We start from the raw sequence: 26,536 nt of genomic DNA on the forward strand, positions 1-26,536 counted from the left end.
CTTGAAAATTAAATAATGTTGCAGGCACATATCTTTTTTGACTGAGTGCATGAAATAGAAAGACTGAGAAACGTTGGCAAATTTTGTTGGGTTAATGCAGTGCTTCTCAATTCCAGTCCTCAGGCCCCCCTGCTCTGCATGTTTTAGATGTGCCTCTATTCCAGAGCAGCTGATTCAAATGATTGCATGACCATCAAGTGCTGCAGAAACCTGTTGATCACCCATAGATTCAATCCAGGTGTGTAGCAGAAGGGAAACACCTAAAACATCCAGGGCAGGGGGGCCTGAGGACCGGAATTGAGAAACGCTGGATTAATGGCGCAACAAAATCACATTTTTAGTGATTATTTGTTGAGTTGACTTCTTAGGTTAAATACAACAAAGGAAGCAAAATCTAGCCAACACAAACAATAATGACTTTTTTCTTTTCAGTTAACATCAAGCTACAAACGTCCCAGGTTAACTTTTGTAGTTTCTATTCAGAAACTACAAAAGAAAAAACCTTGGTGGAGGTGACAATCAACAGCTGAAATTCAGCTGGTTCATTTTGACGTATTCAGTGTCTATTTATGAAGTCAGAGTAATAATAGCCATAAAGAACACACCCAGAGTTTGGAATTGCAACTTGATATGTTGGCCAACCTAAACCTGAAAATCCACAAGATGTGTAGCACAAATACGTAAAAGGTGGTAGCAATAAACAAATGGGTAGTTGCACATATTATGATTTGTACCATATTGTCTGAATGCATAAAATATAATTTAATTTAAAGGAAATTCTTTTGGTTTGTGTTGTCAATGCTAGTGGCAGGCTTTCCAATGTGCAACTAGAACAGAAACAAAGACCCCTAAAAATCCCTGCCCTCAGGTTATACAGCTAGCTAATGCTTGAGTTGGGAATAATCCAGTCCTTAATGGTTTTGTGACTTTATGGATGGCCTGCGTGTTATTGTTTATATCCGGAAATTTCGCACATGCGCACAACAATGCGGGGTATAAAAAAGGCTATTCATTTACATCCACAGCCGTGCTGCCACGGTAGAACAATTCCGTTTACTAAACAAAACCTGGAGATTTACGTATTATTAATTTAGTGCAGTGCGCCCCAGCAAAGGGAAAAAAACTTTAAAAGACAACTCAAAACAACATATTTCTCTGTGTCGGCTGTGCTACACGCAGACTCAGTTGCTATAGCAACTGATGACACCACCAGCAAAAACATCCCCCACACAAAGAACAGAGCATTCAGTCCACTAGAGTATTAAGTGTTTAGGGTTGATGTTTATTTTGCAGTTATTGTTAAGTGAAAGCTGTGATAGATTAGCTACTGTTGCTACTAGCTAAGCTAACACAGGGTGGTTGAATAGCTAATTTAAACATTGCTCTACTGATGATTTGTCAGACATTACTTAAACGTGGACTACTAAACTGGATTAATGAGAAGTCTCCCACTTTAACTCAGTGATGTAAATCATTTTTTAAGATATTGATACTAGAAGCTCAGTACAAGATTGAGAAACAATGATGATGGATTTATGAATATATATTGACCTCCAGTGGAAATCTGCTCCGAATCTACAATATATTATCCAAGGCATTATGGTGTGGTGAGGATATGGAGGGGTTACTTAAAATTAGAGAAAGGAAATGTGTATTTTTATTAAAGCCTTTTTTATTTTGCATGTAAGCACAAAAATGTCTCTAAAACTCATAAACTGATCAGGAAACCAGTTATTGGGTATAAGAGGCAATTTTTTTTTTAATAAATAAAACTATAATTTGCAAACATCAGTTTTCATCAAGTCAAAAATACCTTTCATATTGCAATGTTTAATGTTAAACATTTGAGTGTGACAAATAAGAAGTATACAAGCGGACAAATACTTTTTCAAACGATGGTATTTAGAATTTTCTCCATGTGTGAATATGAAGAAAAAAGATAATAATAAATTAAATCAAGAAGGGTTATAAACAGACTGCACATTTAACCATTTTCACACTATATTAGAATCTGTTGTTTGAACTACGTCTGTTTCAGTAAGCAATAAATCAATCGCATGATAAATGAAAACAAGCTTGTGTAGCGTAGTTGATTCTGCGTTGTGTTTTGTGGGGAATAACAGCCAGACAACAGCTGATCTGAAGGCACTTTTAATGCTCCTGCATTCAAATAGCAGAAAATAGTCATTCAAAAACAGGTTTTTTCATCACAGGGTTCCACAGCGCTTTCTCCCACGGAATCCGAACAGAAAGAGAACGTGCAACTTGTGTAAAGTAACACATTTACCTTACAAAATAAAAATAATTGCAACAATAATGAGTAACTAACCCCAAGCATGAGCATAATGATCTTAAACAGTACATGAATAAGACAAAAAATAATAAATAAAATAATCCCACACCAAAAGTAATGAAACATCACATACCTGCATTCAAATAGCAGAAAATAATAATTCAAAAACAGGCTTTTCATCACAGTGTTCCACAGCGCCTGTCGACTTTTCAAAATAAAACCCGCCCGTGCTCATATTATTTAGCTTCTAACTTGACAATCTAGTGTAATAACATCGCACTGCTACATTTGATCATTTTTATTTGCTTGATTTACAGTTTTTCTTTTTTCTCGCGCTTTTTATACCAAAACTGGATGACAACTCTTCAGTGTGTTGCTTTGGTCTCAACTAGCCCTTTAATTTGAAGGACAATTTATTTTACAGAGACTTTATAATTCAATATATTTGTTGCTTTGGTTAATAGTTTTAAAATGTCTTCCAGTTCCAGTGTTAAATGTTCATTAGAATTTAAAGTTTATTGATCTTTGAGGATGTGTTCTTGCCATTACCATTATATTACTTGAAAATTGTCTCAAAACAACAATGTTATCGTTTATCGGAACAACTTCTGGGAAAATTTATCGCCCAGCAAAATTTGTCATGGTGACAGGCCTAACTCCAACAGCAACAGTTAAAATGTTTACCTTCATTACTTGTTAATTAGGAATTTTCTAGAATCAACCAGTTGGAACAATACAAACCAAACAGAGCGTCAAAAAATTCACCTCATGACATGATTAACAAAGAAAAACTACACCTGCTGTCATAGAGGACTGTCAGCTTCTTGTTCAGTCTGTGGTACCGGTACAGACCTGGATTTGGACTCCAACAAACAACTGAAACTCTGTGAACATCTTTGCAGCAGCTGTGTGAACTGAACACCCATATCCTCGTTTACATGGAGGTAAACCAGCGGGTTGAGAGCACTGTTCAGGCTCACGAGACCTCGACTTGTCTGACGGGCAATAAAGACTCCAGAGTCCCACTGAGGGCATTGATTCTCATTACTCAGGGTTCTGGAATACAGGCTGAGGTTCTTGAAAATATGGTAGGGCGCATAACAAATTGAAAAGAGAAGAATCATAAAAACCATAAACTTCAAGAATCGTCGTTTCATGTCCTTCTTCATTTTATTTGAGCGGCAGACAACAACAGTCACATGTCCATAGCAGCCCAGAATGATGGCGAAAGGAATGCAGAATCCAAAGAAGGTCCAGGTGAGGCTGTAATCCAGATAACGCTTAATATGTTCATCAGAGGTGGTGTCAAAGCATTTTGATATGTTTGGATATGTTTTTTGGTAGAACATGTCTGGAAGACTTTGAACACTCACCAGAATCCAAACCACGGCTGAGATGACCACAGAGTGAGTCGTAGTTAATCTCCCCATCATTCTCATTGGATGGACAACAGCCAGGTACCGGTACACACTTATACAGGTGAGGAACCCGATGCTGCCGTATAAATTCAAGTTGAAAGAGAATCTTGTTGCCTTGCAGAATCCTTCTCCAAAGATCCATTTGCTTCCTTCAAGGTAGTACACGACGAGAAAGGGGAGTGTCAGCAGATATAAAATGTCTGCTAGTCCAAGGTTAAGAACAAGAATGTTTATACGCCGAAGTTTCTTCCAGTTATGCAGCAAAGACTTCATTCCCCATACATTCAGGACCAGTCCAACAGCAAATACCAAGATGTAAAGAGTAGGCAGGACTGTATGTTCGAAAACTTTCTTATCCGGTTGAGGACAGTGAGTTTTATTCATTTTGTTTCCAGAAACAAGTTAGTTCAGTCTTTCTGCTGTGTCTTCGCTCACAAAATGAAAGCAGAGTGAATGAAAACTATCACAAACAACTTACTCCTTGAACTCTAGTTAAGTTAGGTAATATGTTGTGTGGAGCCGGTCGAAAGATTTCAAAAGTCAAAGAATTGTAGATATCTACCTTTTTATAGCATAAGCTAAACACCTCTTCAACCGCGGCGATGCCTTCAATTCCCAGGAAGCAAGTCAGGTAGTTGGCAATTGGCCATGTATTCAGAGAAAGGCACGTTCAGACAAATCAGTGAATCACCAATTATTTTTACATGCATGTGGTGTTGTGTAATTTGTTTTACAAAATCAAACTGTGTTTTTTGTTCCTCAGAAGGAACAAAGTTTTTTTTTAATTGAGAGTAATCAAAATGTGTGTTGATTTCAAATATGTATTTAAAGGAGTATAGAATAGAATATAATTACTTTATTCATCCCAGCAGGGAAATTATTTCGCAGTTACAGCAGCATAGAGACAAGACACACAACAACCACCACTGAGTAGCAATTGTAGACAAAATAAAAATAAAAATAAAATATAACATGCTGTCAATATCAAAAGCAGCTTAGAGCAGTCCTTGCAAAGATTCAAAAAATGCAGATACAGTATGTATATGTAAATATATGTACAGCAAGTGTGCCACAGTGCAGTTGTGCAAAATTGGACTGATTAGTGCAGAACAATGATTTAGCTTTTATTGTACTGTGAGATGGCATGTGGCAGGAAGGATTTCCTGTATCTGTCCCTACGACAGCGGAGCTGGAGCAGCCTATGTGAGAAGGTGCTCCGCTGTCTGTCCACTATGTGGTGGAGAGGGTGCTGTTTATTGTCCATAATAGACAGAACCTTCTTCAGTGTCCTCCTCTCCACCACCTATCATGAGTACTTCATGATAGGAGAAAATCGAAGTTGTGGAGCCACATGAAGATCACTATGCACAAGAAATGTATTTGAAATTAGATAAATAAAAGAAAATTTCACTGGCAGATTGTCAAGATGCAGGATGTTAATCCACTTCTACCAAAGAAAACTGAATGTCGAAATAAATCAGAAGAAGTATTTAAGCATTTTCACATTTATTCAACCAAGTTGCACATTTTTAATTTTCCTTTTAACAGAATTGTTTTATTTTAGCATAAATGATACATTATATGGAGAAAAGGTTTTAATTTTTTTTTATTTTAAGCCACTGCGTAGTAATAGAAAAATGAAGTAAATCTACTGTATACTAGCATATTAATGTATAGCCAAACTGAGCAGTAGTTTAAATCTTAATATTGGGAAGTGAACAAATTCAGTCTGTGTTGTTCCAGCTTCCAAATATTGAATTAACAGTGCAGGGTGACAGTTTACAGCCCAGGCTGTTTCTGATAAACTTCATAGCATCAAACTTTAGCGGCTGAGTAAAATTTAAAACTTCAACAGCGTTCACACCTCTAAAAAGCAATTATTTCTCAATAGGCCAGAGTACAGAGCTTCTGTACAACTGCAATGTCACATGCATTTGTTCTAGTTTGTCACATTAAAAACATCAGTTGTGGTTATCTAACATGCGCCACCTCAGAAGAGCACACTCACATATTTTTCCATTGTTGTAAGTGTTACGACAGGAAATGAGGAGACTATCGCATCTCAAAGGAAACCAATGCAAGAACTGCAAGAAGAGACATGCAGAAGAGTTCACATCCCTTGTAACCAGTGTATTAAAGGTGTGAATGCCTGACTATCTGCAGGCTGCAGATGTAACTGTGGCCAGATTCTGCATTCACACCTTCTGTTCGTAGTCACTGCAGCCATAAAGGTGTTTTGGAGGGACGGGGGGGAGGGGGTTGACAGAGCTATGAAACCGAGAAACAGAGGTACAATTATATTTTTAAACACTAAAAGGGAAAATGTGATGTGTCAGTTGCAAAAAAAAAAAACGGCTTTTAAAGCGATTTCTTCTTTCAGAGCCTGGTTCTGGAGCCAGGGCTGCTGGTTGAATCCTTCCCTGTGACCTTAAAGCCCCATCAATAGAAAGCATGGTTTATTTTTTTTAAGACTTTTCTTATCTGCTTGTGTTGAATTTTAAACCCGGTGTTTGGATTTCCCGTTTTTCTTTCATGGCCTGGAACTCAGAAATACACAACTGTGGGAAAATAGCTGGATTTGTCAGCGTCAGCTGTATGTTTGTGTGTGAGTCATTTGGAAAATGTTGAAATGTTAATCTGTAAAGCTGAAGCAGGGTTGTTTTTTTTAATCATACATGGATAATATCACCAGGTATATCAGTTATTTCAGCTAGAAACGACTGATCAGGCCCAAAATCTGGGTGAACTTTCAGAAACACATAAAGATAATTACAAAGTCAGCCTTTTATCACCAGAAGAACATTTAAAAGATTAAGGACTGCAAAAACACACACTCTTACCAAGTATTTTTGTCTAGTTTCAGTCACAAGGAGCTTAGTACACTTGAATTAAGTCAAAACCAACTTAACAATAACTTATCAGCAAGATAAAGGAGCTTTTTTAAGTAAATAATTCCTTCATATTGATGAAAAGGTTATAGTTCTATTGGAAGATTATTTCACTTTTCTTGTCATAAGTAAATTTATCTGCCAATAGAACTATAACATTTACATTGATATTAAGAGATTATTTACTTAAGCAAGAGCTTTATCTTGCTGAAAATATACCTGTTAGTTAGTTTTGTCTTATTTCAACTGTAGCAGGATATGTGCACTAGAAATGAGATTAAAATACTTTTGGTGTTTTGCAGTGTAATGTTCCAGCAAGATCTTGAGAAACTCATCCAGGGGATTATCTTTAGTTGCATTTATCTTTGCTGAAGTGTCTTCATGTGTCTGCCTAAAAACATCACAAATGATGCTGCTTGCATTTTCTCTGAAAGTAGGAAATCAGTGGATTTCACCCCAACTCTAAAGTCCTTACACTGGATCCCGATCTCTCAAAGAACAGATGTTGAAATGCTTTTGTTGGTTTATAAATCACTGAACTAGCTTAGCACCAAAATCATTTTTTTGTGGTTGTTTCAACCTTCCACACCTCTCAGGTCTTCTGGTTGCGGAATCGGCAAAACTGCTGAAACACCGAGCTCCTTTAAATCAAAGCTTAAACCCCGTTTGTTCAGAGCTGCCTTCGATTTATAGCTGTTTTAATAAGAATTTATTTATTTATTATTTTTTTACTTATTTTGTTTTGCAATGTGATGTTTTTATCATGTAAATTGCTTTGGACTGCTTTGTTGCTGAAATGTAAACCTGACTTAATCTTCAGGACGCTGACATTTTAAAACATGGAAATGAATTCTGACTTTTTCTAGACATTCCTGCATGTTTGTGTAATATTCACCAATATAATCACTCAGTACCAGGATGTTAAAATTGAGATAATACCAGAGCAGTTGACATCCTTCCTGTTTCCTGTGCAAAGTATTAATAATATTTATAAACTACTTGACTGTCCTCCGGTGGGTTGCAAATGTCTTTTATGTGCAACAGATTTGATTCAGCTATTTTATTTCAAACCTTCTGCATCCTGTTTTTTACACATCAGTTAAGCTTTACACTTGAATAAGCAGTGCATTTAGCACTACCACCACAAACCACAAACAATCTAGTAGATATTTTTTAATATAATGTGTAATTTCCATAGAAACATATAACAAACACAATTTATAGAATAGAATAGAATAGAATAGAAGTACTTTATTCATCCCAGCAGGGAAATTACTTTGCAGTTACAGCATAGAGACAAGACACAATAACAACTACCACTGAGTAGTTGTAGATAAAATAAAAATAAAAATATAAAATGCTATAAATTGTTAAAATATGAAATGCTGTTAATATAAAAAGCAACTTAAGAGCAGTCCTTGCAAAGATTTTAAAACATGCAGATATGTATATGTAAATATATGTACAGCTAAATATATGTACAATATATGTACAATTTAAACCCATAACTACATCAGGAATTAGCTTGTGTATTCCTGAATGTTCTTGAGGAAAGAGTTTGGATGTTTGCAGAGAGCTGATTTGCATCTTGCCGAGTCCACTGGCACAACTGCCTGAACTGAGCAGAGATATCCTCGTCTACATGGAGATAAACCAGAGGGTTGAGAGCGCTGTTTAGGCAAACAAGACCGCGACATATGCGTTGAGCGATGTAGACTCCATTAAACCATTTGTAGCATATTCCCTGTTTGGAAAGAACTCTTGACCAGAGGTTGAGGTTCTTGAGCACATGGTAGGGGATGTAGCAGATGGAGAAGAGAAGAATCAAGATGATTAATAGTTTTAAGCTTCTTTGCTTCAGGACTTTGTCAACATTATCCTTGTAGCAGAGGAGGACGATCACATGTCCGTAGCAGGCCACCGTGATGAGAGACGGGATGCAGAATCCAATGACTGTCCAGATGAAGCTGTACTGCAGGTAAACATCAACATGCTCAGTCATGGTTGTATCAACACATTGTAAAGTCTTGTTTTCTGAGTTTTTGGGGAAGAACATGTCTGGTAGGCTTTGAAGACACACTAAAGTCCAAACAATGGCTGAGATGATAACCGAATGAGTCACAGTTATTCTCCCCATCACTTTCATCGGATGGACGATGGCCAGGTAACGGTACACACTGATACAGGTGAGAAACCCGATGCTGCAGTATAAATTCAAATTGAAGCAGAACCTTGTCACCTTGCAGAAAGCTTCTCCAAAGATCCATCTTCTCTCATTAAGGTAGTAAGCGATCAGAAAAGGAAGCATGAGCAGATACAAAATATCTGCAATTCCCAGGTTGAGGATGAAGACATTGACGTTCCCCAGTTTCCTCCAGTTGCGCCACAAAGAGGCAAGTCCACATCCGTTCGCTATGAGTCCAAAAACGAACACCAAGATGAAGACAGGAGGCAGGAAATTCAGTGGAAAGGTAAAGTCGACTTTAGGACAAGATGTTGGGTCCATTATTCGTTGGCAGGGCTGAGGAGAATTTCTCCTCTTGGTGCCGGTGTTCAGCTCTTAGACAAACAGAAATACGCTGCACATGGTCTAGACACTTCCTGTTTTATAACGTTCATGGTGGGGATTTTTTTCAGGAAACCACATTGGTTGAATCATGCATGAGATATGAAAATGTTTAGAAAAGTGAAACAAAGTATTTCAAAAAGATCCTAAGCTCCACAGGCAAGATTAGTTTTTCACACATTATGCTGAACATCATATGGAAATTGTCTAAATGCGATGTTAAAGATTTCTCTCTTTTTTGTGAAATATTAAATCAGTTTGTTTTGTGGTTTGTTTTTAACAGTACATCACTTACGGATTATTTCTTCATTTTTAAGGCAATAAAAACCTCATTTTATTTCATTTTACTTTCGCAGCTTTAGCTCTTAAATTGCATTGAAGACTGAAGATTAATAAGATGTAAAGTCAAATGGAAGCTTTAGCATCTGAGAATACTGTACCATAGCATACAGAATACTGTGAAACAAGGTGGTGGTAGCGTCATACTGAGGGTCTTTTTTGCTTTGGATCTTCAGAGAATTAGAGAAAATCCACCAAAAAATCAACTTTCTTTACTAAAATATTGGTTTGAAAAAATATGCACAACCAGTCCAACATGAAAAGACCTCAAATGAATCCTTAATTAATTCTGTTCATGCCCATTATGACTACAAGTGAACTTCTGGTAGCTGGCTTAATTTCCTCATGTTTAAAATATAAATTAAAAGCTGAACAAAATGTTTCAAAACAGAGTTTACCACATCTTTATATGTTTTTGAGGCTGCAACAAGAAAAGATTTTATTGCTATTCTCAAGTTGAATGTTCTGTCCAATGCTCTGCATCTGCAGTACACTGTTCCGACCACTAGATGTCAGAACATGCTGAAAGGTTTGGGCTGTAAACCTCCTTGTCTGAAGGCAAATGAATAGTCAGCATAAGATGATTACAGCTATCATTTCAGGCACAATTAAACTGTTTTAGGAGGGTTGAAAGTTGACAGAAGGAGCAGCTCTGACATGCAAGAGCAATTTGTTTTACAATCTACGATCTTGATACTTCCCAGAATCAGTACAAAGTAGTAAAATATGTTAAAAATACCACAATATTCATTAGGAATTCAATTCAAAACTTGGCTGTGGAAGGTCACCTGAACGGTGGAGGTTTGGTGCGGCGTGCAGCATCGAGAGTCGTTGCACTGGCCACAGTACTGCAGCTGGTAGGCTTTGAGTGCTGAAGCAGCCATGATGCACAAGTCGGATGGGACCTGGTGACCTGCACCAACCCTTCTGTCCCCTCTGGGAAATCAAAAATATAGGTAAATCAGAAAGCTTTTTGCAGATTAAAGTTTCTACAAATTTTGCTGGACGACAAGTTATCCCACAAGTTATTGCGATAAATGATAATATTGTTGCTTTGAGGCCATTTTCGAGAAAAATGTCAATGACAAAATAATGCAAAAACACATTTTTAAGTATCAATAAACTTTAAATTCTAATGAACATTTAACACTGGAACTGAAAGACATTTTAAATATCCAAAATAAATAAAACAACAGAAACAGCAAACAAAATGAATTATGAAGGAAAACAACATTTTCCTTCAAAAAAAGGGATAAATCATGTTTTGTCATCCAGTTTTTGGCTTTAATCACTGTCAAGATTGAGAAACAATGATGATGGATTTATGAATATATAATTACCTCCAGTGGAAATCTGCTCCGAATCTACAACATATTATCCAAGGCATTATGGTGTGGTGAGGATATGGAGGGGTTACTTAAAAGTAGAGAAAGGAAATGTGTATTTTTATTACAGCCTTTTTTATTTTGCATGTAAGCACAAAAATGTCTCTAAAACTCATAAACTGATCAGGAAACCAGTTATTGGGTATAAGATGCAATTACTTTTTTTTAATACATAAAACTGTAATTTGCAAACATCAGTTTTCATCAAGTCAAAAATACCTTTCATATTGCAATGTTTAATGTTAAAAATTTGAGTGTGACAAATAAGAAGTATACAAGCGGACAAATACTTTTTCAAACGATGGTATTTAGAATTTTCTCCATGTGTGAATATGAAGAAAAAAGATAATAGCCTAATAAATTAAATCAAAAAGGGTTATAAACAGACTGCACATTTAACCATTTTCACAGTATATTAGAATCTGTTATTTGAACTACGTCTGTTTCAGTAAGCAATAAATCAATCGCATGATATAGCAGAAAATAATAGTTCAAAAACAGGTTTTTTCATCACAGTGTTCCACAGCGCTTTCTCCCACGGAATCCAAACAAAAAGAGAACGTGCGACTTGTGTAAAATAACACATTTACCTTACAAAATAAAAATAATTGCAACAATAATTAGTAACTAACCCCAAGCATGAGCATAATGATCTTAAACAGTACATGAATAAGACAAAAAAATAATAAATAAAATAATCCCACACCAAAAGTAATGAAACATCACATACCTGCATTCAAATAGCAGAAAATAATAATTCAAAAACAGGCTTTTTCATCACAGTGTTCCACACCGCCTGTCGACTTTTCAAAATAAAAGCTGCCCATGCTCATATTATTTAGCTTCTAACTTGACAATCTAGTGTAATAACATCGCACGGCTACATTTGATCATTTTTATTTGCTTGATTTACAGTTTTTCTTTTTTCTCGCGCTTTTTATACCAAAACTGGATGACAACTCTTCAGTGTGTTGCTTTGGTCTCAACTAGCCCTTTAATTTGAAGGACAATTTAGTTTACAGAGACTTCATAATTCAATATATTTGTTGCTTTGCTTTGGTTAATAGTTTTAAAATGTCTTCCAGTTCCAGTGTTAAATGTTCATTAGAATTTAAAGTTTATTGATCTTTGAGGATGTGTTCTTGCACTATTATGCTATTACCATTATATTACTTGAAAATTGTCTCAAAACAACAATGTTATTGTTTATCGGAACAACTTCTGGGAAAATTTATCGCCCAGCAAAATTTGCCATGGTGACAGGCCTAACTCCAGCAGCAACAGTTAAAATGTTTACCTTCATTACTTGTTAATTAGGAATTTTCTAGAATCAACCAGTTGGAACAATACAAACCAAACAGAGCGTCAAAAAATTCACCTCATGACATGATTAACAAAGAAAAACTACACCTGCTGTCATAGAGGACTGTCAGCTTCTTGTTCAGTCTGTGGTACCGGTACAGACCTGGATTTGGACTCCAACAAACAACTGAAACTCTGTGAACATCTTTGCAGCAGCTGTGTGAACTGAACACCCATATCCTCGTTTACATGGAGGTAAACCAGCGGGTTGAGAGCACTGTTCAGGCTCACGAGACCTCGACTTGTCTGACGGGCAATAAAGACTCCAGAGTCCCACTTAGGGCATTGATTCTCATTACTCAGGGTTCTGGAATACAGGCTGAGGTTCTTGAAAATATGGTAGGGCGCATAACAAAGCGAGAACAGAAGAATCAGTAGAGCCATCAGTTTTAAGATTTGTCGTTTCTGGTCTTTTTTCATCATATTTGAACGGCAGATAACAACAGTCACATGTCCATAGCAACCTACAATGGTGACAAAGGGGATGCAGAATCCAAAGAAGGTCCAGGTGAGGCTGTAATCCAGGTAACTCTCAATATGTTCATTAGAGGTGGTGTCAAAGCATTTTGATATGTTTGGATATGTTTTTTGGTAGAACATGTCTGGAAGACTTTGAACACTCACCAGAATCCAAACCACAGCTGAGATGACCACAGAGTGAGTCGTAGTTAATCTCCCCATCATTCTCATTGGATGGACAACAGCCAGGTACCGGTACACACTTATACAGGTGAGGAACCCGATGCTGCCGTATAAATTCAAGTTGAAAGAGAATCTTGTTGCCTTGCAGAATCCTTCTCCAAAGATCCATTTGCTTCCTTCAAGGTAGTACACGACGAGAAAGGGGAGTGTCAGCAGATATAAAATGTCTGCTAGTCCAAGGTTAAGAACAAGAATGTTTATACGCCGAAGTTTCTTCCAGTTATGCAGCAAAGACTTCATTCCCCATACATTCAGGACCAGTCCAACAGCAAATACCAAGATGTAAAGAGTAGGCAGGACTGTATGTTCGAAAACTTTCTTATCCGGTCGAGGACAGTGAGTTTTATTCATTTTGTTTCCAGAAACAAGTTAGTTCAGTCCTTCTCCTGTGTCTTTGCTCACAAAATGAAAGCAGAGTGAATGAAAACAATCATAAACAACTTACTCCTTGAACTCTAGTTCAGTTAGGTAATATGTTGTGTGGAGCCGGTCGAAAGGTTTCAAAAGTCAAAGAATTGTAGATATCTACCTTTTTATAGCATAAGCTTGTCATGTTGGATTTTAGTTTCCTTGCCTACATGCAGGTGCGCACAGAAGAACAGACTTTACTGTTAAGAGGGTTGTCTTTAATCAGTTTTACGATTGTTCAGGAATCGAGAAGAGCGGACGTCAGAAGGGGAACCGACTGATCCAGAATAAACGATCTGGGAATCCAGGAGCGCTCCTCCGGGCCGTACCCTTTCCAATCTACCAGATACTGAAACCCCCGACCTCGCCGACGGACATCCAGAATCTTATTTACCGTATAGGCCGGAGCTCTATCGATGAGGCGGGCAGGGGGAGGGGAGGCAACAGGAGGACACCACGGGCTAGTCCTCACCAGTTTCAACAAGGAGACATGAAACACGGGGTGCACCTTGAGAGAGGGCGGGAGTTTGAACCTGACCGCAGAAGGGTTTATCACCTCCTGAATCTCAAAAGGGCCCAGAAATCTAGGGGACAGCTTCCGTGGTGCAGCTTTTAGGGGAATATCCTTAGCAGATAGCCAAACTCTCTGACCAGGACTATAGAGAGGGGTCGGCTTCGTCCTCCTATCAGCAAAGCAGCGGTTCTGGGCAGCGGTGCGATGCAAGGCTGCCGCGGCATCCTTCCAGATGTGCTGACACTTGCGGATGTGGCTGTGAACCGACGCAACGGCATTCCTCGGTTCGTCAGAGGGCAGGAGAGGGGGTTGATACCCCAGAGAACACTGAAAAGGGGAGTGACCAGACGCAGAGGAAATGTGACAATTGTGTGCATACTCTACCCAGGGCAGATGGACGGACCAGGCGGAGGGGTTGGAGGAGCACAGGCAGCGGAGTGTAAACTCCACTTCCTGATTCAGGCGCTCGGTCTGCCCGTTGGTTTGAGGATGATACCCCGAGGACATCGATACTTTGGCCCCCAGCGCGCCACAAAACTCCTTCCACACTCTGGACACGAACTGGGGCCCCCTGTCGGACAGGATCTCTGTGGGGATTCCATGAAGCCTGAAAACATGTTTAATGAGCAACATGGCGGTCTCCAAGGCCGACGGCAGTTTCTTAAGGGGAACCAGGTGACAGGCCTTGGAGAACCGATCGACAATAGTGAGAATTACACTAAAACTCTTTGAGGACGGGAGGCCAGTGACAAAATCGAGTGCAACATGGGACCAGGGACGTGCCGGGATGGGTAAGAGTTGCAGGAGACCACAGGGCGGCTGGTGTAGGGACTTGTTTCTCGCACAGGTGGAGCAGCCTGAAACATACTCCTTCACATCCTTGTGAAAGGACGGCCACCAGAAGGAGCGTCGAATAAGAGCCACGGTCTGACTGGTGCCAGGGTGACCAGAAAAAAAGAGAGGCGTGGGCCCAATGGATTAAATGGGGGCAAACAGAGAGGGGAACATAGATACGGTCCGGAGGGCCGGTGCCCAGATCAGGATTGGACCGTTGAGCTGTGATTACCTGATCAGAGATGTCCCAGGACACCGCCCCAGGATGCAGGAACTCGGGACTATGGTGTCGGCGACAGGAGGTTCGTTGTCCGAGGATTACTGTTGGGAAAGGGCGTCCGGTTTCACGTTCTTCGATCCAGGTCTGTAAGAGATGAGGAAGTTAAACCGGGAGAAGAAAAGGGACCACCTGGATTGCTGTGGGTTCAGCCGCTTGGCTGCCTGCAGGTAGGATAGGTTCTTGTGGTCTGTCCATACTACGACTGGAAGGGCGGCTCCCTCCAGCCAGTGGCGCCACTCCGCTAAGGCCAGCTTCACCGCCAGCAGCTCGCGGTCACCCACATCATAATTCCTCTCCGCGGGCGACAGGCGGCGAGAGAAAAAGGCACAAGAGTGCAGCTTGTGATCGAAGGGTGAAACTTGGGACAAAACCGCTCCCACCCCAGAATCAGAGGCATCCACCTCCACGGTGAACTGCTGAGTGGGGTCCGGTTGAATCAGCACCGGGACATCCGCAAACTTTTGCTTCAAGACCAAGAAGGCTGCATCCGCTTCCGAGGTCCAGGAAAACTGGGACTTGATGGAGGTAAGACAGGTCATGGGTCCCGCGGTCTGACTAAAGTTGCGGATGAACCTCCGGTAAAAGTTGGCGAATCCCAAAAACCTCTGTAACTGCTTACGAGAGGCAGGAGGCCATTCCAGCACCGCACGAATCCGTCCCGGATCCGGCTTCACCCGCCCACTCTCTAAAATGAACCCCAGGAGCGAGATGGATGGCACGTGAAAATCGCACTTCTCCGCCTTGACATACAAATTGTTCTCCAGCAGGCACTGGAGGACCAACCTGACGTGTCGTTTGTGCTCTGTCATGTTCTTAGAGAAAATCAGAATGTCATCCAGGTAAACGAACACAAACTCATCCAAATAATCCCGCAGCAACTCATTAATCAGGGATTGGAAAACGGCCGGGGCGTTCGTCAACCCGAAGGGCATGACCAGGTACTCGAAGTGGCCCACCGGGGTTTTAAAGGCGGTTTTCCACTCGTCGCCCTCCCGGTAAGAACTGTGAAACAAGGTGGTGGTAGCGTCATACTGAGGGTCTTTTTTGCTTTGGATCTTCAGAGAATTAGAGAAAATCCACCAAAAAATCAACTTTCTTTACTAAAATATTGGTTTGAAAAAAATGCACAACCAGTCCAACATGAAAAGACCTCAAATGAATCCTTAATTAATTCTGTTCATGCCCATTATGACTATAAGTGAACTTCTGGTAGCTGGCCTAATTTCCTCATATTTAAAATATAAATTAAAAGCTGAACAAAATGTTTCAAAACATAGTTTACCACATCCTTATATGTTTTTGAGGCTGCAACAAGAAAAGATTTTATTGCTAATCTCAAGTTGAATGTTCTGTCCAATGCTCTGCATCTGCAGTACACTGTTCCGACCACTAGATGTCAGAACATGCTGAAAGGTTTGGGCTGTAAACCTCCTTGTCTGAAGGCAAATGAATAGTCAGCATAAGATGATTACAGCTATCATTTCAGGCACAATTAAACTGTTTTAGGAGGGTTGAAAGTTGACAGAAGGAGCAGCTCTGACATGCAAGAGCAATTTGTTTTACAATCTACGATCTTGATACTTCCCAGAACCAGTACAAAGTAGTAAAATATGTTAAAAAATACCACAATATTCATTAGAAATTCAATTCAAAACTTGTAAAAACATTAAATTTATTTAGAAAAAAACTCCATCACACAGGATATAAAAATATTCATTTGAAGAAAAGCTTCTGTCTAGAAAATATTTACATTATACACAAAAAAATAACAAAGTGCAACATCAATAAACTGCTATTACGACTTTAAAACTGTACATTTTAGAGGTTGCAGGAAAAATTAAATCAATGCTCAAAGTTATTCTTTAACATACACTATAAACAGATAATGTACATGTACTAGAATCTATTTACATTTTAGCTCCAAAAGATGCTGCTCAGCTATTCAAACAAGTATTTAAAATATCTATTACTTTAAATCTAGTTAGGTCCAAGGTCAGGTTTACAGGAAAACAAATCCATTTCTTTTCCCTCTTCTTTGCCAAACTGTTTCAATTCACTTTTCATCCTAACAAGCTGCTGGCCACGCCTTCCAACTCAACGTTTAAGCTCACATGTGAAAATGGCTGCAACTAGATGCGCAATTATGTCTTATTACCTTTGAAAAGCAGAATTGGAGCCTCCTGCACAACCAACAAGAATCCAGCAAGTGGTTTCTGGATGGTAAATCAACAACAAAACACTTGTCTTTCCAGCAGCCATTGTACAGTCAAACAGCCAAACAAGCTGGAGCTTGGCTGGGGTTGCTAGGTAATGGGCAGAGTTCCTCTGGGGTTGCTAGGTAACCGGCAGAGTTCCACTGGGGTTGCTAGGTAACGAGCAGAGTTCTGCTGGTGTTGCTAGGTAATGTGAGGGGCAGTAAAGACCCAAATGTAAGTACAAAAACATGGTCACTGCAGAAACACAAAATATCTAAACTTATGAGTAAATTTTCTGCAAACAAAGGGAGCTCAGTTTAAGTCAATAATTACTTAATATTGATGAAAAAGTTCTAGTTCCACTGCCAGATTATTTCATTTACAACAAAACATTTTTCCCATAATATAAGTGAAATGGTGTGCCAATGGAACTAGTACGCTTTCATCGATATTAAAGAATTATTTACTTAAAACAAGCTCCTATAACTTGCAGAAAATTTACTTATAAGTTATTTTTCTTATTTCAAGTTGCACTAGAAACTAGACAAGAGTACTTAGCAAGATTTTCTATTTTTTCTGTGCAAAATAGGAATTTTGCAGAATAGCTCCTATTTAAGAGAATGTTTTTGAACTAAAGTTGCTTAAATTGTGAATAAAAATGAGCACCTAGATGCTTTAATAGATGCCAGAGCTTCTTGAAGCTTTCAAAAGAGTGCAGAGTTCATCAAGGTGTATAAATCAACATTCGTTCAGGTCAGTCACAGTTTCCTCTGATCATTTTCATGTCTATCTTCATTTACATTGAACCTTGTGATGTTTTTCACCAGTCAGCCTATCAGATCAGTCGTCTGATTCTCCGCAGACCAATCAGGGCCTGTGTGCCCAGAGAGCCGGGTTTGTGTAAGGCGCGTAGGGACAGTTGTTGTGACACACGCAGGAGTGGATCATCATGACGGCTCTCTGCAGGAGTCTTCCTGTAGGGCAGCGGAAGGTCACCTGAGCGGTGGAGGTTTGGTGCGGCGTGCAGCATCGAGAGTCGTTGCACTGGCCACAGTACTGCAGCTGGTAGGCTTGAGTGCTGAAGCAGCCATGATGCACAAGTCGGATGGGACCTGGTGACCTGTAGCTGGCTTTGCACCAACCCTTCTGTCCCCTCTGGGAAATCAAAAATATAGGTAAATTAGAAAGCTTTTTGCAGATTAAAGTTTCTACAAATTTTGCTGGACGACAAGTTGTCCCACAAGTTATTGCGATAAATGATAATATTGTTGCTTTGAGGCCATTTTTGAGAAATATGTCAATGGCAAAATAATGCAAAAACACATTTTTAAGTATCAATAAACTTTAAATTCTAGTGAACATTTAACACTGGAACTGGAAGACATTTTAAATATCAAAAATAAATAAAACAACAGAAACAGCAAACAAAATGAATTATGAAGGAAAACAACATTTTCCTTCAAAGAAAGGGATAAATCATGTTCTGTCAATCACCGTCTAAGTCTGGATTTACTTCTGGTTTCTTCTGGTGCTGCTTTGTGACGCATGTGTCATGTTTATGAACTAAAAGTCAAATAAAATTCAACACAACCATTCAGACCATCAACACTTGCAATGTTATTAGTTTTATGATGTAGGAAGTGGCACAAATCTGATTTCTTTTAAGAAAGAAAAGATCAGAATTGGTCCATGAAAAAGTTGGATTTGAGTCACATTTGCTTGTTCCTTCCTAATTTAGAGCAGGATTTCTATAAATGGAGATGAAGATAATGGTGCTTCTAACGCTAAGAAAATACATGCAAATACTACGCTTATCCATCACATTATGCTGGGATGCTCAAAATGGATCCCAAAAGTATTCTGAAACACAAACAAACAGCTAATTGTCATTAAGTACTGCAGTACCTTCGGTGCCAAGAGAAACAAGAGGCAAAGTGACAACATGAACCTTAATCTCATTGCAGAAACTTGGACAATCGGAGGAAATCTACGTCCATAGAAGATCTTTGCTTAGCTCTGCATAACCTACCAGCTGAGTTGCACAATAAAATTGTATGGATGATGCTGTTTTGAGTGCAAAAGGCGGCCATAACAAACACTAATTTGATTTAAATTTCTTTTCAGTTCATGCACTACATTCTGTTAACCTTTGGAAATACAACATTTGTAAACAAATGCTCAGTTAGGGAATTTAGTAAACATAGTAACTCCTTGCTGCATCTATAATTTAGCTAAAAATGGAGAAAGATAATGATTATGATAAAGACTGTGTGGTTCAGAGGCAAACACTGAAACCTTGTGGTGAGTAAAAGACGTCTGTGGTAAGAGAGGAAAATATGTTTTCTGTTTTGGAGGAAAAAGTTTGCCTACTGCTGCGTGGCAAATCCCGACTGCTTTCCATCTCTTCGCATAAGCAGCAGGAGATGTAATTAAACTTTTAGCACTGTCTAATTTTACTTACAGGCAGCAGCTTAAATATAAACAACACCACAGTCTCTGGTAAGCTAATGTAATTATCTGAATGACTGAAAATTGAAGACTGAACATATTTCTATTTCTAGTTGCATATTTATGAACTGCTGCACAGCAAAACATATTTAATGACATAAAAGTTTCGATTTTGCTTATGCAATTCAAAAATACAATAAAAACAAGTCATTTTAGTTTCTGTTCTATTATTTATTTTTTTAATAATCACACTTCCTAATGCTAATTGTTCATAAATATCTGAAACATTTTGTAGAGTTGTAGAGCTCACCCTGGGTTTCCTTGGCACAGGCTGAACGGCCCCGCAGGGCCGCACTTTGCACAGTCGGGTCTCCATTTGCAGCTTGCAGGCAGGATTTTGGTTTGAGACCCGAGTGGAGACGCCGGCCCCGCAGCTCTGGGAGCAGGCGCTCCACTGGGTGGCCTGCTCCACGCAGCTGGAGGCTGGCAGGACCAGCTGTTTCAGGACAGGAGCTCCTGCCATCGTTGACCCCGACCTGCCTGGATTCATGGCTGGAAGAGAAACAGACACAAACAATGAGTTGGAGAAATCTGCAGGATGAAGTTTTTGGTCAGCATGGCGCCAAGACAATAAACTTTGGGATAAATAGTAAGATATTAGAATAAGAGGCTTATGTAGACTAAAATTTTCTTTAAAATGTCAAGTTGGGATGTTTTCACAGTGGCAACACCCAGGGGGGGCAATGGGAGGCCGTGCCCCCCACAGAGAATCATGATTATATAAAAAAAAAGAGGCATACAGTCTTCTTCAATAAAGTCATAAATGTAAAATCCAATAAATAAATAAATCTATATTTTTTAATATCTAAAATATAGGTAATATATGTAACATATTTTATATATTATATATATATATTTAAAAATATATCAGATATATAATATATACAAAATTATATATATAATATTTTTTTATATATTTTGTATATTAGACAGTCAGACAGAGGGATAGATAGATAGATAGATAGATAGATAGATAGATAGATAGATAGATAGATAGATAGATAGATAGATAGATAGATAGATAGATAGATAGATAGATAGATAGATAGATAGATAGATAGATAGATAGATAGATAGATACATTTATTTTTTAATAGTCTTGTATGAATTGTTCTAACACAATACTTTCACTTTTAGTTTTTTAAAAATGGTATTCTAATTTTTGACGTGTACCTGTACGAACCTCCCTCCGCTCCAAGCCACCCAGGAGAAAAGCAGCTGCAGGAAATATTCCAGGATATAATGTAATGCTTCATAAGAACGCAGCTGTGGATGTTTTTGTGAAAGTAGGAAACTTTGACTGGTGGAGAGACGTTTTTAAATCTAAACCATGTGTCTCATAGCTGGACTCTGGGAGTTTCATTTTGGTCAGACTTTGTGATTTAATGCAAAAGTTAACTGGTGAAAATGAAAGTTTAAACATGTATTGTCTGTTTGCCTTCATTCATTCTTCTAAGTTTAAAGAGCCACGTTTTAACTGCTCTCAATGTGTTTAATTCTTGTACTATAAAAAAAAACTACATTCCTTTTCAAAACTGACTCAAAATCATGTTTTTCAAGCACAACAATAACAAAATGTTCCTTTGTTGTTTCCATAATGAAGTGTTGCTCACTGCAGTGGTGAGACTGGCTTCTTTTTCCCAACACCAGCCTCATGCACAAACACTCACTCCCCTTTTTTTTAACAGAGTAACGTAATCTTCACGTGTTTAAACCTTCCCCAGCTGCGGTTTTTGTTATGAAACGAGGAAACATGGTGAGTGACAAAATGAAATGTTTTGAACCCCCCAAAAAGAGGAAAAATGTGTTTTATATTTGGCCTTTTGGAATTTTCCTTTGGCCGGACACACCCTGGTCTAAAGCGAAAACGCTCCAGTAAAAACTTCCAGACATCGACAGAGCTCATAAAGCGGATTGAACGATTATTTTACACATTTGCTAACTGATCGACAGAAATGAAGCCACACGGACCCAAACACTGGAAACTATGCTGTCAGTTTCCAGAATAAAAACTTTGTGATTTTATTAAACACAAAACCACAGCCAGCAGACGGCTTATGTTAGCTTAAAGTCTGGAAATGGGGCAGGAAAATCCTTCCTGCTGGACGACTAAAGCTCATTAATTAACACATTTCAAGTGTTTAATCTTACTAACTGTCAAAATCGGTTCTTTGTCAACATATTCAACTTTCCTGTTTCTTTCTCCACATCTTAAAAATAATGTAAACAGATGCTAATCATAGCATGAAGCATGTTCTGGCAAGTTGAAACCCTGAGCATTAATGTATTTTATTAGGTGATAGACCAAAATAAAATTGTGCATAATTGTGAAAGTATAAAGTGTGGCTTGGATTTGTATTCACTGAACAAAAATGAAAAAGAGAGAATTATAAAAAAAATTACTTAATTGAAAGAAAGAAGAAAAAAGAATGACATATAGTACAAAAAAGAGAAAAGAAAGAATAAAAAGGAGGATTTAATGACTTGAAAGGAAAAAGACAGAAAGAAAAAGAACAAAAGAAAGAAGGAAATTATTTCAGACACAAAGAAAGGAAGAAAAAGAAAACAGGAAAAGAAACAAAAACAGAAATGAGAAAAAGAAACAGAAAGAAAGATACAGAAGGAGAAAAAGGAAACCTTTTATCTTTTCTACATCTTCGTTCCTTTTTCTTTATTAATTCTTTTTACAACGAACCTCTGACGCCTTTTTCTAATAAACTGACTGGATTTTATTTATGGAGATCAGAGTAAATGGAACAGAACTTATTTTCTTTCATTTTCTCATCTCTTGACATTTACACGCCCCTTTGTGTCAGTCAAACACATAAAATCCCAAAAATTTAATGTTTTTTTTTTTAAATAAGGTGAATTTGAATAATTCTGCAACCTCTTTGAATTTCCAGAATGGTTTGTTTTCGGTTTATTCTAAATGTTCTTCTGGATTTGATCCAATGTGTGTTCATCCATCCCATCCAGGTGTCTCTTACCTGTAATGGCGTCTTGAATCACGGTGTTTTCCAGGTTTTCACACACCCATTCCCTGCAGCACTTCCCCGGTAAACGGACGAACTGCGGGCTGGGACAGTCCGGAGTGGGAAGGCGGCCCGTCAGCGGACAGGTCGACACGCAGCTCACTCCTCCGCCTCGGCAGTGGCAGTAAGAGTCGCAGGATGGCTGGAACGACTGGCCGTTGAGGTACGTGATGCCGTTCACCTTGCAGCTCAGATCCTCATCACCTGCAGAAAAAACATCAGGAAAGGGGATCTATTATCAAAATTCACTTTTAGCATGATTTTGTACTTACATTTGGGTCTCAACTGCTACCAAAAACAGCCGAGGTGCTTAAAAAAACACCCAGCTGGTTTTTTGGCACTAAGTTAATGAGCTGTTCCAAAAACAACTACCTGTCTATGGAAAAGTTTTTTGTTGTTTACTTACCATCCAGAAACCACTTGCTGCATTTTTGTTGTGCAGAAGGCTCCACTTCTACTTTTCAAAGATGTACGGTTTGCATTTTTTACAGCCGTGCGTATCAACATCTGATGAAATTACGCTTTGCATGGCTTGGTTGGTTTGCTTCAAACCATAAAATGGAAACATGCCTAATTCGCATATTGTTTTTTTGTGACATCTTTAAGAAATTGCTCAAACTTTGCATCCCAATTGCCTGGAAACATGACCAGCAATAATCAGACAGCTGATGCTTATGAAAAACAAGGCCCTTTATCTTTCACCAGTAGCTGCATTTACTATAAAGTTGAGCAAATTGTATCACAAAAATACATTTGCTTAATGGAAACACACCAATTTTAGAAAAGAAAGAAAGAAAGAAAAGAAACAAAAAAAACACACACTATGGGTTTTGCGCTAGAATGATGTGCAATATTAGTTTATTTTGCAAAACTGCAATAGAAACATTTTTTTATATGAATCAACAACCTGATGTTGCTGGCAGGAAGTGAAATGAAGATGATGGCGTAGCATATTTTTAATGACTTATCTAGTGAACACACATACCCATGTGTGATTTTAATTGTGTTAATTACGTATGTTTTCAACATTAGCGAAATATCGACAGAATTTTGCACCAGTCAAGAAATCAGCAACCCTTACTACTGACGGAGAAGACGAAGAAGATGACAGGAAGTGGTGGGAGGATAATAGCGCAGCATTTTTAATGACTTATGTAGTTAACAAACCTGTTCACATGTGATCCTAATTGTGTTCCTTATTTAATCGAAATACCTCAATTGCGAAATTGTGTTTTTCGACATTAGCAGAATAACAGCAACGTTTTGCTAATGGAAACGCAGCTAGTGCAATCCATTACCCTCAAAGGACAGACATTAAACAAAAAGTGCCAACAGGAGCCATGGAAATAGAAATAAAAACATTTAGTCTTCCTGGAATATCACTGCCACCCCTCACTTGTTTCCTCCCGGCTGCACAGACTCTAAACATTCGCTGTCTGTGTTGCTCACTCATGCAGATTTGGTCTGTCATTCCTCCCAAGTGTGTCTTTCACTCACCGACACACTCTCCAGGGTCCCCAGGGAAGCTGGCGCTGAAGTCACACTGCAGTCCTTTCTGCCTGTCGCAGGGCAGCATCTCTGAGCACGACTCGCCTCGCTGCCGAGCGCACACCTGGCAGCACCTGCAGCCGTCCGGCACCAGAGGGACGCCCGCAGCGCACTGAGGGGCAGAAGCAGGGCAAAGGCAGGGCCTGTTGCAGAGCTGGCACAGAACCTGACAGAAAAACACGAAAAATGGTGAGGAGGTCCGAGAATGAAACATGCAAAGGATGAAAACAGACAGTTGGAGCAAACATTTAAGGGTTCTACGACGTTGTATTAAAGCAATTGTGTGTAAAGATAAAAATGGAGTAAATTTTCACCACAAAAAACCTAACCCCAAAATTTTAGATTAAAATCTGAACTTTTGGGGTTTTTTTTTTTTACAAAAACAAGGACCTTTATGAGCTGTATGGTGGAATATTTGCGAGAATAAAGGTAAAAAAATTTCTTATTAATCTTAGAAATTTTCTAGAAAGAAGAAGGAAATTTCTGACCTCCAGAAGTAGAAAACGTGCATAAGAAAAACCCAGTTTTTTTTCTTGCAAATTTTTGATTTTTGGAGTTAAGAAAGTATTTTTTCTAAAAAAAAAATCCTCAGGTTAATCTCAAATTTTCTGAATCTTTTGTTGTAAGCTTACTCCTCTTTTTTTCTGCAGGTCTTAGGATACCATTGCATGCTGCAGTTCAATAAGTCCTGGAAAAAAGATTAAGATCCAAGATCTTACAAACAAAAAGTAAAGGTAAATACATTTTTACAACGAAAAGTAATACATACATTCAAAATACATGAGGGGTATTTCAGGTGTATGTTATTCTTCTGTCTTTTTTTCTTTTGGCTTTTGGTCCATTCCTAAAGTCTGACCTGAAAAGTCAGAGGTTTCTCAACAGCCTTGGTCCCAAAATCCAATATGGCTGCCCTGCTTTTATAAAACATAATTATTCCTGTAGCAAAGTAATACTTTACACCCTGTTCATGTTAAAAAAATACTTTGTTTTCAGCTTTTAATAAGAATTAGTCTGATTTCTGACTTTGACTAACTAACTGTGTGTGGAAGAAGTTCAACTTTGACTCGCCAGCAGATTTTTCTGTCATATTTCCACTTGTTTAAAACTTTAAAAATATTATTCTGAGTGTATGTGGACAGGTTTTGGAAAGGCACATTTATCTGCACAGAGTTATGTAATGTTTTAATGTAAAAACAGATTCTGTTGTCTTTCCCATTCTGGAGAGTATGAAAATATCAGATTTTATCCCAATCCTTGATTAAAATCCCAAAAGATTCTGATCAACAATTTAATCTGAACAAATATTTTTTACCATGTGATTTTTTATCTACATGATAATTCATTCAAATCGAGTCTAAATATACTATTTTTGAATCTTTACTAAGATTTGTGGATGATGTCATCTAACAGCTGATTAAAAACATAATGAGGACATTTTTAATACTGGAAGTCAAAGATTAAAGTTTATTGAAAAATATCTTTGTCATGTTTAGTAGGCAGATTTTTTGTGCTTTTTATTTACCTCATAATAAAGTAAAAGCATTTACAATGTTTCCATGCTAATGATCTGCTAAAAGTTTAAATTTAAAGTTAGGGTGTTGTTGATTTTGTTTGAAAATCAAATGCTCATCCATGATAAAAATAATCAGCAGATATATGAATTCTAAATTAATTTTTAATAATATTTAGACTCAATTTGAGTGAAATACTGACCGGACTCTTAAAATAAGCATCAACCAAATTAATAAATGAATCGAATCTCCACCTCAGTTATTTTCCTGCATTTTCAAGTTTATAATTTAAAAGAAAAATCACCGAAATTTGACCTTATTGTTTTAATCTGGACCCTTTTTCCACTTCCTGACCGTTGATTTTAAGTTCTAAGTGGATGAGTGTGAGCAGGCCTCACCTGTGTGGCCACACAAAGCAGCGCAGACAGAATAATCACACAGCGATCCAGTCGGTCCATTGTGATCCTGGTGCCGCTCGGTGTTTCCTGCTGTGTGATGGATGGGAGCCGTTTGCTAAGAGCTCGTTCTCATGCCTGCTGACTTTTATAAAGTCTGGCCTCTGATGTCACTGCTGTGTAAACAGCCTCTGGTCCGGCACCAGAAATGTTTCACATTCCTCCTCCCTGCTGCCCATTTCCACCTCCACACACACACCCACACACACACACCCCCACCCGCAGACATGCCTCCACCCTGAGTTTTTTCCTTTCCTCATGCGCTTGGAGATTTCCGAGCTTCACTGGAGGAAAAAAT

General features: G+C 38.5%; 4 protein-coding genes and 1 long non-coding RNA gene across 7 annotated transcripts; 1 reads left to right on the forward strand and 4 right to left on the reverse strand.

Moving 5' to 3' along the window:
- The first annotated feature begins 279 nt into the window (after window positions 1-279).
- Window positions 280-11,632, forward strand: LOC116717647 (uncharacterized). Its single transcript, XR_004338776.1, has 2 exons — window positions 280-2,198; window positions 11,391-11,632. It is a non-coding gene; the product is annotated as an uncharacterized LOC116717647 (long non-coding RNA).
- LOC116717596 (P2Y purinoceptor 1-like) lies at window positions 2,136-4,358 on the reverse strand. Of its 2 annotated transcripts, none has more exons than XR_004338769.1 (2): window positions 3,003-4,358; window positions 2,136-2,860 (listed from the first exon to the last, which is right to left on the reverse strand). XR_004338769.1 is itself a non-coding variant. In XM_032559091.1 (2 exons), exon 2 carries the CDS (start codon window positions 4,093-4,095, stop codon window positions 3,097-3,099), a length of 999 nt encoding a protein of 332 aa, XP_032414982.1. In that variant the 5' UTR covers window positions 4,096-4,136; window positions 4,274-4,351; the 3' UTR covers window positions 2,136-3,096. The 2 variants fall into 2 exon arrangements, 1 of the variants encoding a protein (XP_032414982.1); XM_032559091.1 differs by having other exon boundaries at window positions 2,136-4,136; window positions 4,274-4,351.
- On the reverse strand, window positions 8,061-9,435 carry LOC116717638 (P2Y purinoceptor 1-like). Its single transcript, XM_032559153.1, has one exon. The coding sequence runs from the start codon at window positions 9,103-9,105 to the stop codon at window positions 8,113-8,115; it is 993 nt and encodes a 330-aa protein (XP_032415044.1). The 5' UTR covers window positions 9,106-9,435; the 3' UTR covers window positions 8,061-8,112.
- ccn5 (cellular communication network factor 5) lies at window positions 9,536-26,536 on the reverse strand. Of its 2 annotated transcripts, XM_032559068.1 has the most exons (6): window positions 26,182-26,536; window positions 24,222-24,438; window positions 22,680-22,928; window positions 19,943-20,184; window positions 18,305-18,339; window positions 9,536-10,417 (listed from the first exon to the last, which is right to left on the reverse strand). In XM_032559068.1, exons 1-6 carry the CDS (start codon window positions 26,239-26,241, stop codon window positions 10,255-10,257), a joined length of 966 nt encoding a protein of 321 aa, XP_032414959.1. In that variant the 5' UTR covers window positions 26,242-26,536; the 3' UTR covers window positions 9,536-10,254. The 2 variants fall into 2 exon arrangements, with proteins under 2 accessions (XP_032414959.1, XP_032414950.1); XM_032559059.1 differs by lacking the exon at window positions 9,536-10,417 and having other exon boundaries at window positions 17,743-18,339; window positions 26,182-26,529.
- On the reverse strand, window positions 12,032-13,495 carry LOC116717624 (P2Y purinoceptor 1-like). Its single transcript, XM_032559128.1, has one exon. It carries the CDS (start codon window positions 13,302-13,304, stop codon window positions 12,306-12,308), a length of 999 nt encoding a protein of 332 aa, XP_032415019.1. The 5' UTR covers window positions 13,305-13,495; the 3' UTR covers window positions 12,032-12,305.

Source organism: Xiphophorus hellerii, chromosome 1, assembly GCF_003331165.1.
Source record: "Xiphophorus hellerii strain 12219 chromosome 1, Xiphophorus_hellerii-4.1, whole genome shotgun sequence".
Lineage (NCBI taxonomy): Eukaryota > Metazoa > Chordata > Actinopteri > Cyprinodontiformes > Poeciliidae > Xiphophorus > Xiphophorus hellerii.